Here is a 15,409-nt window from a genome sequence, read left to right as displayed (position 1 = left end):
CTTGTTCTTTGGGGTCTTGGCGGCGTTGGTGTTCGGGACTTGTTAGTATATAAGTTTCATTCTATGGGGTTGTTGGCAGAGTCTCTCCCTTTGCTGCATCTCATCAATCAGTAACTTCAGGACCTTGTGTGAGTTGTCTCCTTGGCTGCCATTCCATGCTTGGCCAGGTCAAGTAGAATCCGTAACATAAATTTATGATAGCCTTTCTCCTCGTTGGCCGCGGCTGTCTTGACCACAAGCTCGGAGATTGACATGGTCTCATATCCAGAGTCGGGACTCATTGCTGCTGCCACCGTCGTAGTCTCGCTGACTGGGAGCTTGGAATTCTTGAGACGAGGCAGGATACATACTCCCCCATGTCTCAATTTGATTGACGAAGATATCCTTCCACAACAAGCGACAAAACACCCAGCCTTTTGCTTTCTTCGGAATCAGAACCCGTCCCCAAGCTGTCTGGTGTTGTATCATTCGATTCCATTGGAAATGACCAATAGAGGAATCTTTAGTGCTATACTGCCTTGGTGGAAGTCAGTACAGTATACCATGGCAGGCAGTCGAGGTGGTGACTGGCGTTCTACTTTCTGAGAATAGTTGTTCTATGCTGGACATGGAGTGGCTGGCTCCTATCGCAGCCGTTCGTCCATGTATGAATGAAGATGTCAGACAGCCCTAATTCACAGGGCTATAGGTGGTATACCCAGCGCTTTCACGACAACAGTAACCCCACAAACGTCACCCTCCAGCCCGCCCCCACGTCTATCAACATCGCTGGCGATCCAGACACATCATGCGAGCCATGGCGTTGTACAACCGCGGGACAGCAACGATATCGACAGACGGTAGGAAACCTTCGCCGGGACGTACTGAGCAGAGATGAACTCTGGAGGCGATCCGCAAGATTGAAGAAGCTTCAGCGTGTGGACATATGTGCCAATATCATAAATCAAGTATATATATTTATGTACTGATACCCTGCTCCTACACATACTGAACCCTAGTATAGCTCTAATCTAATAGATTCAGTTCCACTAGATGCAGCTCATCTGCACGACAACCTCTTAGCGCAACCGTCTAGTGGGGTCACCAACCAACTCCATTGATACATAAAACGCATCTAAAACCCCGATCTACCCACTTCCCACTTCCCCCCAAGAACACCATCTCGATCTAGATTCTCTATACCAACTTACGCATTACAACAGACCCAATACTCGGGGCCACATAAAGCAAACCCTCAATCCAGCTTCAACATGTCGACCTCACCGCCACCAACCACTACCACCACCTCCACCACAACATCGCTACCCACATCAAATACTACAGAACCAACCCAAACATCCACCCCGGAAACAACCCAACAACGCACCGCCGAGCTAGAACTGCCTTCACAGCCTCTCTTCGCTCCGTCGGCACTAACTACGAAACTGCACTCCGTGACCGAGCCCGCACCCTCCACGAGAACTCCTCCGTGCTGGATAAGCAAGAGGCTGACGTGCAGCGGGCCACGGAGCAGCTCGCCAAGCAGAATGATCAGCTTGCCAAGGTGGCGGATCAGGCGAGGGACGGGTTGAAGGAGATCGGGGACGTGCAGAATTGGGCGGAGTTGATTGAGCGGGATTTGTTGATTGTCGAGGAGACGGTGAGGTTGGCGGAGGAAGAGGAAGAGAGGCATCACCATGGAAATGGGAATGGGTTCGGGGAGGATGGGGCGTTGGAGGGGAATGGGAGGGTGAATGGGTTTGGGGGGGAGGTTGGCCATGGGGATAAGGATGGGAAGAAGGGGAAGGGGTGGTTCCAGTGGTGGTGATGGTTCTATGGCTTGTTGAGTATGATCCTTTCTGGGCGATGGGTTAGGGTGGATGATTTGATGAGATGCCAGTGGGTTCTCAGTAGCACTCTTGAGTATCCAAGTCAATTTCATGCTTCTATACATCGCGGTATGAATAAACAAGACCCGTAACCAAAAAAAAAAGGATCAGAAGGTTAATCTGCTTCATCTTCATCTTCATCTCCGCCCTCCCTCTCCTCTCCCTCGCCGGTCATCTCGTTGGAGTAATCCTTCCAGATAGCCAAGGGATCCGTCCATGACCGGCGATCCTCCAACTCACTCTCTTCATCGCCGTCGAACTCATCGTACTCGTTCCATTGTCCCAAGCTCATCAAGTGTCGCATGGTCGGTCGACCGTGAGGGCAGTTCCAGGGTTTGTCAATCGTGCCCATGTTCCTTACCACTCGGGTCATTTGCTTCTGGGACAAGTTCTTTCCGATCATAATGCTGGACCGACACGCCCGCATGGCGAACATTTTTCGCACCTTGCTCGGTCGCGGAACATACATGGGCCCCGCGGCACTGCTAGCCGGTGTCTCAGAAAGCAGGACGATGAGCTCCTCCAGATCTCGCACGCCGAAGACGACTTCCTTGCTCAGTGGTAGCGAGACCAGTTTACACCGGCGGCCAATCGGTTCATTGCCGCTGTCATCAATCTCCACCACAAAACCATTCTTCTCCAGCGCCGATTGATTCTCTATCACGATTTCCTCCTCGACCGCCGTCAGATCCAGCTGTTTCGGTTGCACAAGCCGTTGATTCTGCACCACGGTTTCCGCCTGGAGTCGCTCAAAGTTGAACTTCTCGTCGGAAGCGTGTTGGTCAATGATAAAAAGCTCATCCTTCGAACTGGGTGATGCCGAGTCCGAGATACCGGTTGACGGTCGGGTGGCTAGAATGAATCCTAGGTTGAACTGCCCAGCAATCCGCATTTTGCCGAAATCGTCCTTGGAAACAGTCAACGACAACCGCTCCTCAGCAGTCTCTTGCGAATTTTCAGCCTCATCGTCCCGAGAATGTGCAGCATCCGTGTCATGAAAGCGAAGGTTTTCTTGAAGCTTGTCGGCCTGAAGCTGAATCCTAGAAAGTGACCCATCAATGGTGCTCACTAGGTTGACTGTGGAATCACGATGAGTAGCGCCCTTATTCAGCTTGTTCGCACGGTTGATATTGCTTTCCTGTGGCAAGGCAGCCTGTTCTTCTGCCTGTTGAATCAGCCGCTGAACTTCGGCTTCTTCGTGTTTCTTCTTTTCTTCGTCGCTTAAGGGTTTTACCACGGGTGGAGCATCTTGCTGTGACATTGCTGGTTCATCCTCGACCTCCGCCTCGGGTAGAGCTTCATCTTGTGAATGAACACTATCTTGATCTGAAGGAACAGGAGATCGGGATTCGTCCTCAGGCTCATCATCTTCGATTTCCTCCTCTTCATCGGCCACGTCCTCAGCTTCCTCTTCCTCGTCATAATCTTCCTCTTCCTCCTCGGCCTCGCTGCTCGCGCTGTGCTCTACCTGAGCCCCAGGAGCTGCAAAGCCCCTCATGTGCTTCCCAAATATACTAGGACGAGACGGGGTATGTATACGTCTCTTCCGAGCTGGGGAGTTAGTAGTGTCGACATGGCCAATATCACGCTTTCGATAGGGACCACTTCCTACTATGGACGTCACGGTCTTGTTTCCAATGGTGATCGTCGCCAACTCAGCCGGCGTCCGTCTTGGCCTCATTCGGTCGAACGCATTCTGTATAGTATTGGGTATTTCCTCAGATGGTTCTCGCCCCTGCATTATTGTCTGCTGCGAATCTGGTGGCGCACTACTCTGTGGAGCATCGTCATCATCAGTAATCTGCGAACCTCCATCAGCGGCGCGTTCTGGCCGCATGCTCCCGTCTGCACCCGAAGATGGCTCTTCATGTTGGACATCATCATCTGTAACGAAAAGTTGATTGTCTTCTCCTAATGAGTCGGATTTTTGTTGAGCAGGCGTATTTGGAGGCAACGATGTCGTATCACGCACAGGTTCTTTGTCTATACGAAGGGGAGACGAGGATATGTTCGCTCTACCACCAGGTGACGACCCGAGATCGCTCAAGAAGCTCCTCATCTTATGCTGGGAGTTGAGCCTGCTTCTGCCATTAGCTTGACTTTCATCTAGCTCTGAGCTCTCATCTTCCGCAGCCTCTGCGCCCCCGGACGAATATTTACGAGTTAGAATGTCTTGCAGTTTCCCGGGCTGTAGTTTAGTAGTTGACTGCTTAGCATTGTTGACTTGAGATTGAGGAACTGTCTGATCCGACGATTCAAACAACTGCGTAAGAGACGTCTTTAGAGACTCGATCAAAACTCCCGCATCGTGCAGTAAAATTGTGCGCTTATCGGGTGAAACATTAACGTCGTACGCGTTAGTATCCATATGAAAGTCCGCAAACACAAACGGTGACTGCGACACGTTGAAAGATTTGTAGACCTCGTTGAACGCCTTGGCGATTTGCGGCAATCCACAAGGACGAGAGTTGACAAAGAACATCTGACGGTCCGGTGTTTGCCTACCTTCCCCGAAAACAGGTCTCGAGACATGCCCCCGAACGAAGATCTTATTTAACTCCCGCTCTCCATCCACAGCGGCTCGCTTTCCAGCCACAGATGGCTCGAACTCCAGGGTTAGATCGAGCGGAATCAAAGCCAGTAACGTCTTCGCACCGTAAACGTTGGCGATGTTCTCTTTCGTTGTCTGATTACCGTTCGTGGAGAAGACCACGACATTCCGGGTCTTTGCGACAGTGTTCTTGACGCTGAAACGCACGCCTGTGCTGACACACGCATACGCATGAAGAAGATTTAACACCTTTCCATATTCACGCTTGATGTTCTTTTCTAGCTCGCGGCGCCGCACGGGTAGTCTCTTGAACAATCCCTCCACTGATACCGTTGTGCCCTTCTGACCCGCGACAATTTGTGTCTTCTTCAATTTCCCGGAAGGTTCGAAATCAAGACGGTTGGCTTTGGGAGCCTGGTTGGCTTGAGCGGTGACAACATGGAACTCGGACAGGGCGCATAGGGACGATAATGCTTCGCCGCGGAAACCGAACGTCTGTAGCCGGGATAGGTCCTCATAGGAAGAAAGCTTCGATGTGTAGTGTTTAAGTGCTGGTGAGATGGAGAGTTAGATATTTCCCATACTAAAATATGGAAGACTGGAGAAAGGCTTACCGACGTTCTCGTAGTTCTCCGGGGATATTCCACTACCGTTGTCTTGCACCTCAATCAGGTCCAGCCCATTGTTCTTGAATCGGACCTCTGTCGAGAAGGATAGATTGGTCTTGGTCAGCTTGCTGTTTTATAGAAACCATATACTGGCACATGTGGATCTATATAAAGCGCAAGGGTCCTGTTTACCGATCGATGTGGCACCGGCATCGAGACTGTTTTCAACCAACTCCTTAGCAACAGAGCAGAGATCGACGATGACTTGACCGGATTGGATTTGATGAACCTGAAAAAGCGCAACACGACGAAGTTAGGGGCGGCTCATTCAAAGATTCATAGGTACGTACCGAACGGGCCTCGATGGCCTTGATGGTCGCCATATTCATCCCATGGTGAAGATGGTTGATGCGAACGCGACTTACGCGGTTGTCGGCCACTTTACGCGATACCGCGATCAGTAAGCATCGGGCAAGATAAGATTAATCTCCATCTACAATACAACATACATAAACTAGCTGTTTATACTCGCGTCACTCGTACGACTTGAAATTAACTCTTTTCTTACTTTCGACATACCAGATATTCACAGTCCTTCTACGGTATGTATGATAGATTCAGTAAATGTAGCAAAAACGGCCATGGATACTCAAGTTGCTCGGATTACGGAGATTCATAGGGTTGGGGGAACGGGCAGCACATCGAGGAAAAATGGATTTTCATTTCAGGCTAGGTTTTACATTCTGCCGGGGTTTGTCAAAAGCGTAGCATCCATATAATATAAATAGATACAGTCTCATTCACAATAACTACGATATCATGCAGTAACCTACAGAACAGCCCAGGAAGCGAGATGCACCGTGGACATCGGAATAACTCTCATTGCTATTGAACGCCCAACTCCGCTGTATATATAATCAACACAATTTAAGGTGACGGTGTCCAACAATTTCAATACACGCCGAAACGATCAGGCATGACCACCGGGGCAATCAGCGTCCACAGATAGATCGCATAGCAAACCCAAGCGCTGATAATCTTCACCCAGCTGGCCCAGTACGTCCGCCCCACAGCAGCAAAGTCATCTGTACTCTCGGCGTCGGTTTCCAAGCTCTGAGTGAGAAGCGTGGCCACCCAGGTCGTAGCCAAGAAGAAGATCACGTGAAACAAGGAGTAGTTATACTGCGTCGACCCTCGTTCATCGTCTTTAGTGTTATAGTCATCGGATTCATCATCGCTGTCTTCGTCGAGCGCACTGGCGGGTAAACTGCCACTAGCCACGGCGGCACGAAGAGCTTCGGCACGCATCTCGCGACGACTGGTCGGCTGTTGTGTCACAAGACCATGTTCGTTGTCATCCGTCCCCAGCGGCGAATAGTTGTGACCGCCCTTCGATCCTAACGCAAGCCCCTGAGTGGCTGCACGTGTTGTCGTGTATGCGATGGTGGCCATGGTGAGAATGGCGCCCAAAACAATGCTGGCCGTTCTCGTCCCGCGAGCGCGCACTAGAGGATTGCACTGGCGGTCATCTGGTTCCATGGAAACAGCCGACATCGTCAAATACGTGCAATAGACGGTCACCATGGCTGCTTGAGCGAGACCCGCTCGCGGGTTGGATTCTTGCACTATAGGCTGAATGGACACGAAGGATATGATCAAGAAAACAACGAGGTTAACCTGATCCGTCAGCCTGAGCCCCAGTAAGACAAATGTGGCCAGTGATTAATGACTTACCGTAATCGCGGCTTGGTTCATGGTGCATCTACTGCCGGCGAAGAAAACATACATCAGGACTGTCATCACGATCGATGCGATGTACATGCCAATAGTTGAGCCAATGAGCAGCCCGCGCCAGATTCGAGAGTTGCTATCCTCAATCTTCTGCAAACAGATCTCAGCCCAGGAATGCGCCAGATCTACCAGGAGGATAAGACCCAGCAACAGGAATAGCATAGCGCAGATAAAGGCGATGTAACGGCCATAGATGAAGAAGAATGACTGCGGGATGAAAAATGACACGACCACGAAGGCGATCCATAGGATGATCTTTGGGCCCCAGAAGCCATTCTGAAGGACCGCACGGCCATCTTTAGATGACCTCACCCCCAGCAGGAACAGCGCAAGAACCAAGTGAAAGAGACCAAGACCAAAGTTAATACGGTGGACCGCCACCCAACCATGGCATTCTTTGCCGTCGCAAGTGATTTCCATATAGTCCAGCGTCAGATGTTGTAGCTTCTTAAGTGCCCATGGTGTGAGCATTATCCACGAAACGATTGAATTGATCAGAAGGATGAAGGCGTAGGCGATTCTCGTAGCCATACTACAGTCCGGGGGCCCCGGATGTCAGCGACTGTTCATGTACTCAGTAGGCGAAGAACAACACTTACCTATTCTGAAACTTTCCGCACGCACTACATACTGCCGAGCAAGTTGCAGCCCCGCAACATGAAGTTGCAAGCGTTAGAAGCTAAGTTGATATCAGTTGAGATCCGATCAGGTCGCAGTGGAGATGCACGTACGGTACCGGCACTTGGCACCGCCAAAAGTGGCAGAGAAAGTAGAGCACCCATGTTGTTAAAGGTCCCCTCCCAGGAAAGGGACTGTGAACTTCACCAGATGATACTTCGTAGTAAGGTTTAATGTTATATACTAGTCCTGGAGGGTGAGTTTGCGTAGACCGATTGAATGATGCCATGGAGGCGGCAAGCAACCGGAAGAGTCGCCGCCGCCTTCGTCATGTGCCGATAACGGTTACATAAGCGAGGACGGGGGGTGTTAACTTTATCCAGGCCGATAACGCTGGTACTTCAAGTACTGTACCTGACGGTACTTGTGTACCTGTACGTATACTGGGTGGTACCTCCGAATACATTCTGGGGTCAAGGGCGATTTAGTTCGGGAGAGATTACGAGTCCAACGGCCACTTTGGCTTCTGTCGTCGCGTGCTTTTTTTTCTTCCTGTTCAATTTACCTCCCCCTCTTTTTTTTTTTTTTAGTTTCAATTTTCTTTTTTTTTTTTTATAATCTTATTCTTCTCTACACTCGTTGGGTTGTAAACTTCTCTCCCACTGCTCGTATTTAGTATCCGTACCACCCCTTGCATTCGTTCGTTGGATTGATTCGATTCCTTCTCTTATACCATCCTGACGTCTGTGACGCTGATAAGCTTTATCTTGCCCATTCGCCGACAGGAATCGGCATTTATTTGACAACTCCCCGCTGCCCCAAGTTCAATTCAATTGCTTCCCCACGCAGTGTATGCGCCGGGAGGAATACTATAGCCCTTCACTTTACAATTCGGTACTACGGCACCGGCACCGTCACCATTCACCATGACCGAGTCAACACATAAAACCAAGCGCATTATATCCGTGGTTGCGGGCACACTAGTAGCCCTGGCTTGTGGGACCAATGTATGATTGCCGTGATGCTTATTCCTGCGCCCAACTCCCTCCTTCTGAACTATACTCACGGCCTCGATCATCTACCGGGAAACAAATTGTACTGATTGACTGCAGTATGCGTACTCGGCATGGGCGCCTCAATTTGCGGAACGAATGAAGATCTCGTCGACCGGGAGCAACTTCATTGTAAGCTGTCTTGTTTCCCTCGGAAAAGCCGATGCATATCGTGCTGATGTCTCACAGGGCGCGGCTGGAAATCTGGGGATGTATGCATCGGGAGTTCCATTGGGGTTGTTAACTGATGCTCGAGGTCCACGACTCACGACGTTTATTGGTGCTGTGGCCCTTGGTATAGGCTATTATCCGATATATATAGGTTTGTCTGTCTGATTGTCACTGGCGCTTATTGATGTTTGTACTGATTATGTTCGATAACTATAGCCTATGAGCACGGAAAGGGTTCGCTCAGTGTTGGCGTGTTGTCCTTTTTCTCATTCCTTACTGGCCTCGGAAGTTGCTCCGCCTTCTCGGCTTCAATTAAGACAGGTGTGTTGATCTCTGCCTTACGAACGTTCGGAACTAACACCCGTCAACTTTAGCTGCAACGAACTTTCCCGATCATCGGGGCACAGCGACCGCATTCCCCCTGGCAGCCTTCGGACTGAGCGCCTTTTTTTGGTCTAGCGTCTCATCTCTCATTTTCAAGGATGACACGGGCCGGTTTCTTCTTCTGCTGGCACTGGGGACATTTGTCTTCAACCTCGTCTCCATTCCCCTCCTTCGGCTCATGCCCCCAGCTAAAGCGTACATGCCGTTATCACGGGATCGATCGCCAGGAGTAGAGTCGACCCAACTCCATAGGACGAAGTCCTCTGATTTGCGTTATGTCCCAGAAGAGTCTGATGAAGCAGGTATGCAGAGTTCTACAGCTTTTGAATCCCACTCCCCCATGCATGTAAGGTCGCAATCTGGCGCGTCGAACAACTCCCACCATCCTAGCCACAATCCCGACTTGGATGAAACGTCATCGTTGGTATCCAAAAGCACCCCAAGACAATCTCGGGAGGTTGACCAGGAGGAGGAAGATGATGCTCTCGTAGATGGCGTCGGCTCACCTCACCCAGACATTAGAGGCTTGGCGATGCTGCCCAAAGTAGAGTTCTGGCAGCTTTTCTTGACGATGGCTCTCCTTTCTGGAATCGGTTTGATGACAATCAAGTATGTTTTAACTCTATCTCACTTTACTCCACTTACAAACGAAGATACTAACAATGATCATAGCAACATTGGCAACAGCGTAAGACACCCATGTTACAGGAATGTTCATCTATATACTAACCCCCGCAGGCCAAAGCATTGTGGAAATACTACGACGACAGTGCTAGCTCTAGATTCATCCAGCAGAGACAGGTCATGCATGTGTCCGTCCTGTCATTTGGCAATTTCATCGGCAGGCTGTCCAGTGGTACGTGCCATCACGACATCCCGAGTCCATACATTTTCTAGCTAACAGTTGTCACTTTAGGAATTGGATCAGATCTACTAGTCAAGAAGCTCGACATGTCACGATTCTGGTGCTTATTTATCTCCGCGGTTGTATTCACCGTGACCCAACTAGCAGGAGCTGCGATATCCAACCCACACCAGTTGATCGTCGTATCAGGATTTACGGGGATCGCATATGGCTTCCTTTTCGGTGTTTTCCCCTCTCTGGTAGCTCACACCTTCGGTATCGGAGGCCTCTCCCAAAACTGGGGCGTGATGACCCTCGCCCCCGTTCTGAGCGGGAACGTCTTTAACTTGCTGTACGGCAGCATTTACGACCGACACTCCGTTGTCGGTCCAGACGGAGACCGGGACTGCCCCGATGGCCTGGGCTGCTACCGGACGGCATACTATACCACATTCTTCTCGGGAGTAGCTGGGGTCATAGTATGCTTGTGGAGTATCCTGCGCGAGAGGCGGGTCCACGGCGCGATCCGCAAGAAGATCGAACACGACCGTCTTGCTTAAGACGAGAAGGGATATATATGTGCCGCCCGCTCCTTAATGGGCGTCTCCCCATCTTTCAACATTGCCTGGCTGAAACGCCATTTTTTACATGTTCTTATTAGCTATATACCCAAGTTTGAGCGGTATCTGCGACTACGTTGATAACTCATCTCATATGTCATTACTGGGAGAAGTATAGACGGATGATAATTTTTGGGCGGCCTAACTTTTTGTCCTTGAGTATTCATTCTGCATTTCCCTTGATCATTCCACGCTCCTTCACACCAACCAGGGGGCAATGCCTTGTATATAGTCAAAACATCCAAAATCATACATGTTCACTTGCACTACCTACCCACATTAGTCAGTAGTACCAGTAGCAAGTGAGCAATATCCGAGCGCCATCCGCAATAGCCGAGGTAAGATAACCGAAACCGGCGCGAAACCATTGGGAGAAGATAATAGATAAAACAGGCAAAGATAAGATAAGACAGACAACGATAAATGGCCGAATCGGGCATTCACACATCATACCGTACACATTATAGAGTCACATCAAGAAAAAAAAAAGACTAGCTAAAAATAACACGGTAGAATAGAATGGAACGCATTTTAGAACAACAAGATATCAAAGTTTTTCAACACGGGTCATTTCCTGCTGGGTTGCCAGATCCTGACGCTCTCTCCGATAGATAAGAATTCAGTCAATTACCACGTAACCACTGCAGTCCGGCTTGCAATCCTATCGTCATCCTGGTCTTCGACGATCCGAGGCCAAAGCTAGGCGGTAAAAGAAACAAAACAATTGGGAATAATGAACACAAAATAACTGAACAAGGCCGCCCCCCGCTTTGGTTTTGCAATTTCCTTTCCTTCATCTGAACGTTTTCGCGATTCCGCGGTTTGCTGTCCCAAAGTGATCCCCTCCGTCCCGTACCGGAATCCAAAGTGCTCGATAATCCAAGAGCAATAAAGATGTGAAATAGAGAAACGAATGAAGAAAGAATTGAAGTATTGAAAGGGAGAGTTATTAGTTTTAATCCGATATACATCCAGCCAAATGACAAGACACGTAAAGGGTATCAAAAAGACCAAGGTAGATCAGAGAACTCAGCAAAGCGGTTGCACTTCGTTTTCGCCCGAATCGAGGGGGGCCGATGAGATTCACGAACCGTCGTTCGATCCCTGTGATCCCTGTGGTTAGACGCTCTTTGGCGATCTGGTAGGAGAAGTGGAGGGTTGATCTACCACATCAGACAGCCTCATTCGTTTCGCCATGGGCTCACCAGGGCTTTCATCTCCTTCGGGGTTGCTATTACTGGCTTCACCGACATGACGTTCCAGTTCAGACACCCGACGCTTAAGATCTTCTTCGCGCCGTTGCGCTTCCTCGAGGGCTCGTTTAAGGCGCGATTCCGAGTCGCGGGCGATCATCTCGGACCGACGCGCAGCAGCGTCGCTCTGTTCGAGTTCCGTTACTCGGCCCCTAAAAAGGTCATTGACAAACTCCAATTCTCGCACGCGGGTCTTCAACGATGTGTTTGCGGCCAAGAGCCCCTCGATCGTTTGAGGAGACTCGTTATGGCGGTCCACGGCCGCAGAGGTCGAGGTGGGGGACTGCTGGCGAAGTTGCCCAGACGACAGCCCATTCGTCAGGCCGTGATCTCCCAGGGTAACGCTGTCGAACATGTGCTGCGGCGCGATGTTAGAGTTATGCTGCAGTGGGAGCTGCTGCTGCTGCATCGGGGGAAGACCAGGCGTTTCTGTTCGGGAGACTGGTGAGTTTGAGCGATCCGAATGGCCGGGTGACATCTTCCGCGACGCGCGACGATATCCATGAGATCCAAGTGGGGGAGTACCGGCCTCTGATCTGGACGTGGAGAGTCCATTTGCATCAACGGCACTGCTGGACTATTTAAGGCGATTGCATATCAGCGTCTTGGACCCTTTTAGGTTTTGAGGTACGGCGGAGCAACAATCATGAATAGAAAAATTTTCGGGGGTTTCCTGCTCACCTTACGCTTAGGGCCCTGACCCGCGGTCTTGACCCTATTGCGACTTTTGATCACATCGGTTTTCAAGCTTATCGGACGGGGTCTTCCGTGGAGCTTCAGGAATAAGCCACAGGCGTTGCAGAGGACCGAACCGAGTTCATCCCGGCGCCACAAGGGCGTGGTGGAGGTACCACAATTCTGGCACACGGGCTGTAATTGAGGGCGCTTCTGGTCAGTCAAGGTCGTCGCCATTGTAGAAAAAGATGAGGGGATCGAGAATGGAGGGTGGAAGCCAATGGGGTGGATGAGGTATGGCGCTGATAGTGGAATAGAGGGAAAAGAGCGACGGTTGATAAGATCGGGAGAGATTTGACGGGCTGGCGCGATAAGACTTGACACGCAGCGGGTGGTGCGGTGCCAAGACCCCATCGGCTGCTGATAACAGATTGGGAAGGCCTTTCCAAGTTCCCCCAGGAAAAAATAAAATAAAATGAAAAAAAAAAAAAAAAACCAAAAAAATGGGGTTGCATCTTGATAAGCGCCAACACAGATACGATAAGACAAATGCTCAACACGCTCACTCTACTTACAGGGCTATTGCCTTGTCCACCAGTAGTTGCTGCAGGTGATGATGTCGCGTAAGTCATATTGGTCATGGGCTGCGCATTCCCCCCAGAATTCCTGTTCGCGTAGAGAAAATCTTGTCAGTCACCCAGGGATTCTTAACGCTGGACCATAGTGTTCGTAAGATAGAAACGTAAGATAGCAGATATTTCAAAGCTACCAGAGTCGCCTTCGCCATGGGCGTAACGCGAGAGCAGCATATGACACCAGTCCAAGTACATACCGCAGATTGGAAGTTGGGGCCGATGCGACCGAGGCCAGAGCAGACAGTCCTGACAGCGATGGGCCTAGGGAACCGGGAAAGCTGCTACCGTTGCTGTCGCTACTACCAGGGCTTTTGTCCAGAGAACCAAACTCAGGAAGCGCTCCAAAGTACTGCGACGATGCCGTCGATGCACTCGCTACCGCGTCCGTTGTCGACTGACGAGAGGTGGACGGACTGTCAATTGAAGACGTAGTGTTGTTGTACTTGAGATCGTGAGACTGTGAGGCCGATGGCGAGGTAGGACGCAGGGCTGGGTCGATGGGCGACGCCCGGAACAAGAGTGAAGCCACTGTGGATGGTGTCGAGAAGAACCTGCTAAAAATCCGGCCTGGATTGACCGAATTGGGAGCAGTCCGTGACTGTTGTCGTTGTCGTATACAACTGAAAGGGAAATCGGTGCCGTTCGGAAGGACCAGCCGCGTAGAAAAAGGGAGGAAAGATATGGAATGTTCCCAATTTTTTCTACCCCAAAACAGACTGTCCGTGTGTAAAGTATACGGTAGTAAATATTTCCTTTCCTATCCTTAGCGTTGGGACGTCAGAGCCGAAGAAGTCAATGGGAAGGAAAAGGTCTGAACGGAGGAGATAGGGAGAATTCGACTGGATAGACACCGGGAGGGAACGACGACGAAGAGGAGTAATTGATTTAGATTGATTGGAAGATATAGCGAGCCAACCAGATAGCAAATGTTAGGAAGAGCATACCTCTTTAATTCCTCGGACAGAGAAGTCCAGTCGTGGCCAAGAAGTTCGTTACACGAGACGGAGAGAAAGTTAGAAGAGGTTCTGGAGAAAGATTGATTGATTATCGGAATCGCTATCGCGCGTCCCTCGGACACTATCGATTGTTATTTATCGGCGGGAACAACAGCAATGCTTGGCTGGGGTGATTAATAAAACGTAATAATATAAATCGGTTGGACCCTGCTGGTGGTTGTATTTATTCACTTCGGTTTAACGCTATTTTCAATAATTTACTATGTTAGTGTCGTTCGCTGCATGGCTATTTGCGCTATTATGAAGCTCCTGCCGGTGCTTTGTGCCTATTAACTCCTTCCTGCCTCCAGGATTTATGTGACTATGTATGCAACACGCAGGGCTAGGAATGAATGAAATGACAATCCACGCGATAGTCGCATCTCGCCCCTGCATCCCCCTTTCTTATCCAGCTCTTGGGGGTTCAGATGAGATTTGATGAAGCAGCAGAATTTAATTTTGAGTGATTGCTAGGCGGGCTCATGTTGGCATGAGAGGATAGTAGTATTGGCATAGCAATCAATAAAAGACCGTCACTACCTCAGTTCGATAACACTAGGGATGGTAGATGGTCTTCAGGTCTTAAAGGCGCTTTACTATCATGAGCTAGATCGTGACACCGATCCGATCCTTGACCCGTTTCTCGTAGGAGAGATAGATGAATATATTGATCGTCTTAATACCAATGCCATTTCAGAGAAAGGGAAAGAACCGAGACATGGACCGTGGTGGCCACCAATGCAGGTAATAACCGTGCTCAGTCTCACATTGATCATATATCAATTACGGAGCCCACATGCCTGTCGTTGGCTCAGTTCTTCAGGTGATTTCAGACATGACTTGTCCCTTGGATGGGATCTGTCCAACTTGTTACTACTTTCTAGAACAGAAATTCTTTCGGTTCATACTTGATATATGCGATTTGCCATGTTCCCAAGTTGTATACAAGCAGATCTACCGGCTCAATGGCAAATAGGGTGGTATACTGCGCAGTACACAATGTATGTTGACTAGTTGGGTCGAATCCTGGGCCTTGAGCAACTGAACACGGCCGGCCATCTCGGATCGCCCTGCTGCGCATTCTCCGGCCGAAGATAGGCAACGAAATGAGTATGAAGGCAAGTTGATCCTCTAAAATTCAGGGGCTTTTTTAAGCTCCGGTGGAGCCACACGGGACAGGGCTGTGGCGGTGCGGTACGGTAAAGTACCCGCCCTGTGGCTGAATCTAGACTAGCTATTCGCCTCTGGGCCCCATGCCACGGGACTTCGCGGTACGGTACAGTAAAGAGCCACTTCTGTGAGTTGGCCGTTCGAGTTCTCGGTGGATGACGGCGGCGGTCTTAT

At 50.1% G+C, this 15,409-nt stretch overlaps 5 protein-coding genes across 5 annotated transcripts; 2 read left to right on the top strand and 3 right to left on the bottom strand.

The window, feature by feature from the left end:
- Positions 1–656: 656 nt before the first annotated feature.
- ABOM_010589 (uncharacterized protein) lies at positions 657–1,807 on the top strand (the record flags this gene model as incomplete). Its single annotated transcript, XM_022537717.1, has 2 exons — positions 657–947; positions 1,244–1,807. The coding sequence occupies 2 exons, from the start codon at positions 657–659 to the stop codon at positions 1,805–1,807; spliced, it is 855 nt and encodes a 284-aa protein (XP_022384391.1).
- Positions 1,808–1,983: 176 nt separating this feature from the next.
- ABOM_010588 (ATP-binding mismatch repair protein PMS1) lies at positions 1,984–5,410 on the bottom strand (the record flags this gene model as incomplete). Its single annotated transcript, XM_022537716.1, has 4 exons — positions 1,984–4,970; positions 5,034–5,120; positions 5,220–5,316; positions 5,378–5,410. 4 exons carry the CDS (start codon positions 5,408–5,410, stop codon positions 1,984–1,986), a joined length of 3,204 nt encoding a protein of 1,067 aa, XP_022384392.1.
- A 568-nt stretch (positions 5,411–5,978) lies between these two features.
- Positions 5,979–7,630, bottom strand: ABOM_010587 (serine incorporator domain-containing protein; the record flags this gene model as incomplete). The annotated part of the gene is made up of 4 exons (XM_022537715.1): positions 5,979–6,704; positions 6,762–7,350; positions 7,418–7,497; positions 7,550–7,630. Coding segments are annotated over 4 exons (1,476 nt in total), but the record flags the coding sequence as incomplete, so codon positions are not given.
- Positions 7,631–7,723: 93 nt separating this feature from the next.
- ABOM_010586 (putative MFS transporter) lies at positions 7,724–10,447 on the top strand (the record flags this gene model as incomplete). Its single annotated transcript, XM_022537714.1, has 9 exons — positions 7,724–7,768; positions 7,820–7,870; positions 8,549–8,620; positions 8,678–8,783; positions 8,876–8,980; positions 9,034–9,652; positions 9,716–9,731; positions 9,782–9,899; positions 9,960–10,447. 9 exons carry the CDS (start codon positions 7,724–7,726, stop codon positions 10,445–10,447), a joined length of 1,620 nt encoding a protein of 539 aa, XP_022384398.1.
- A 1,179-nt stretch (positions 10,448–11,626) lies between these two features.
- On the bottom strand, positions 11,627–12,672 carry ABOM_010585 (putative GATA transcription factor (AreB); the record flags this gene model as incomplete). Its single annotated transcript, XM_022537713.1, has 2 exons — positions 11,627–12,337; positions 12,442–12,672. The coding sequence occupies 2 exons, from the start codon at positions 12,670–12,672 to the stop codon at positions 11,627–11,629; spliced, it is 942 nt and encodes a 313-aa protein (XP_022384399.1).
- Positions 12,673–15,409: the final 2,737 nt, after the last annotated feature.

Source organism: Aspergillus bombycis (genome assembly GCF_001792695.1).
Source record: "Aspergillus bombycis strain NRRL26010 chromosome Unknown contig00135, whole genome shotgun sequence".
Lineage (NCBI taxonomy): Eukaryota > Fungi > Ascomycota > Eurotiomycetes > Eurotiales > Aspergillaceae > Aspergillus > Aspergillus bombycis.
This window is presented reverse-complemented; position numbering and strand designations above follow the sequence as displayed.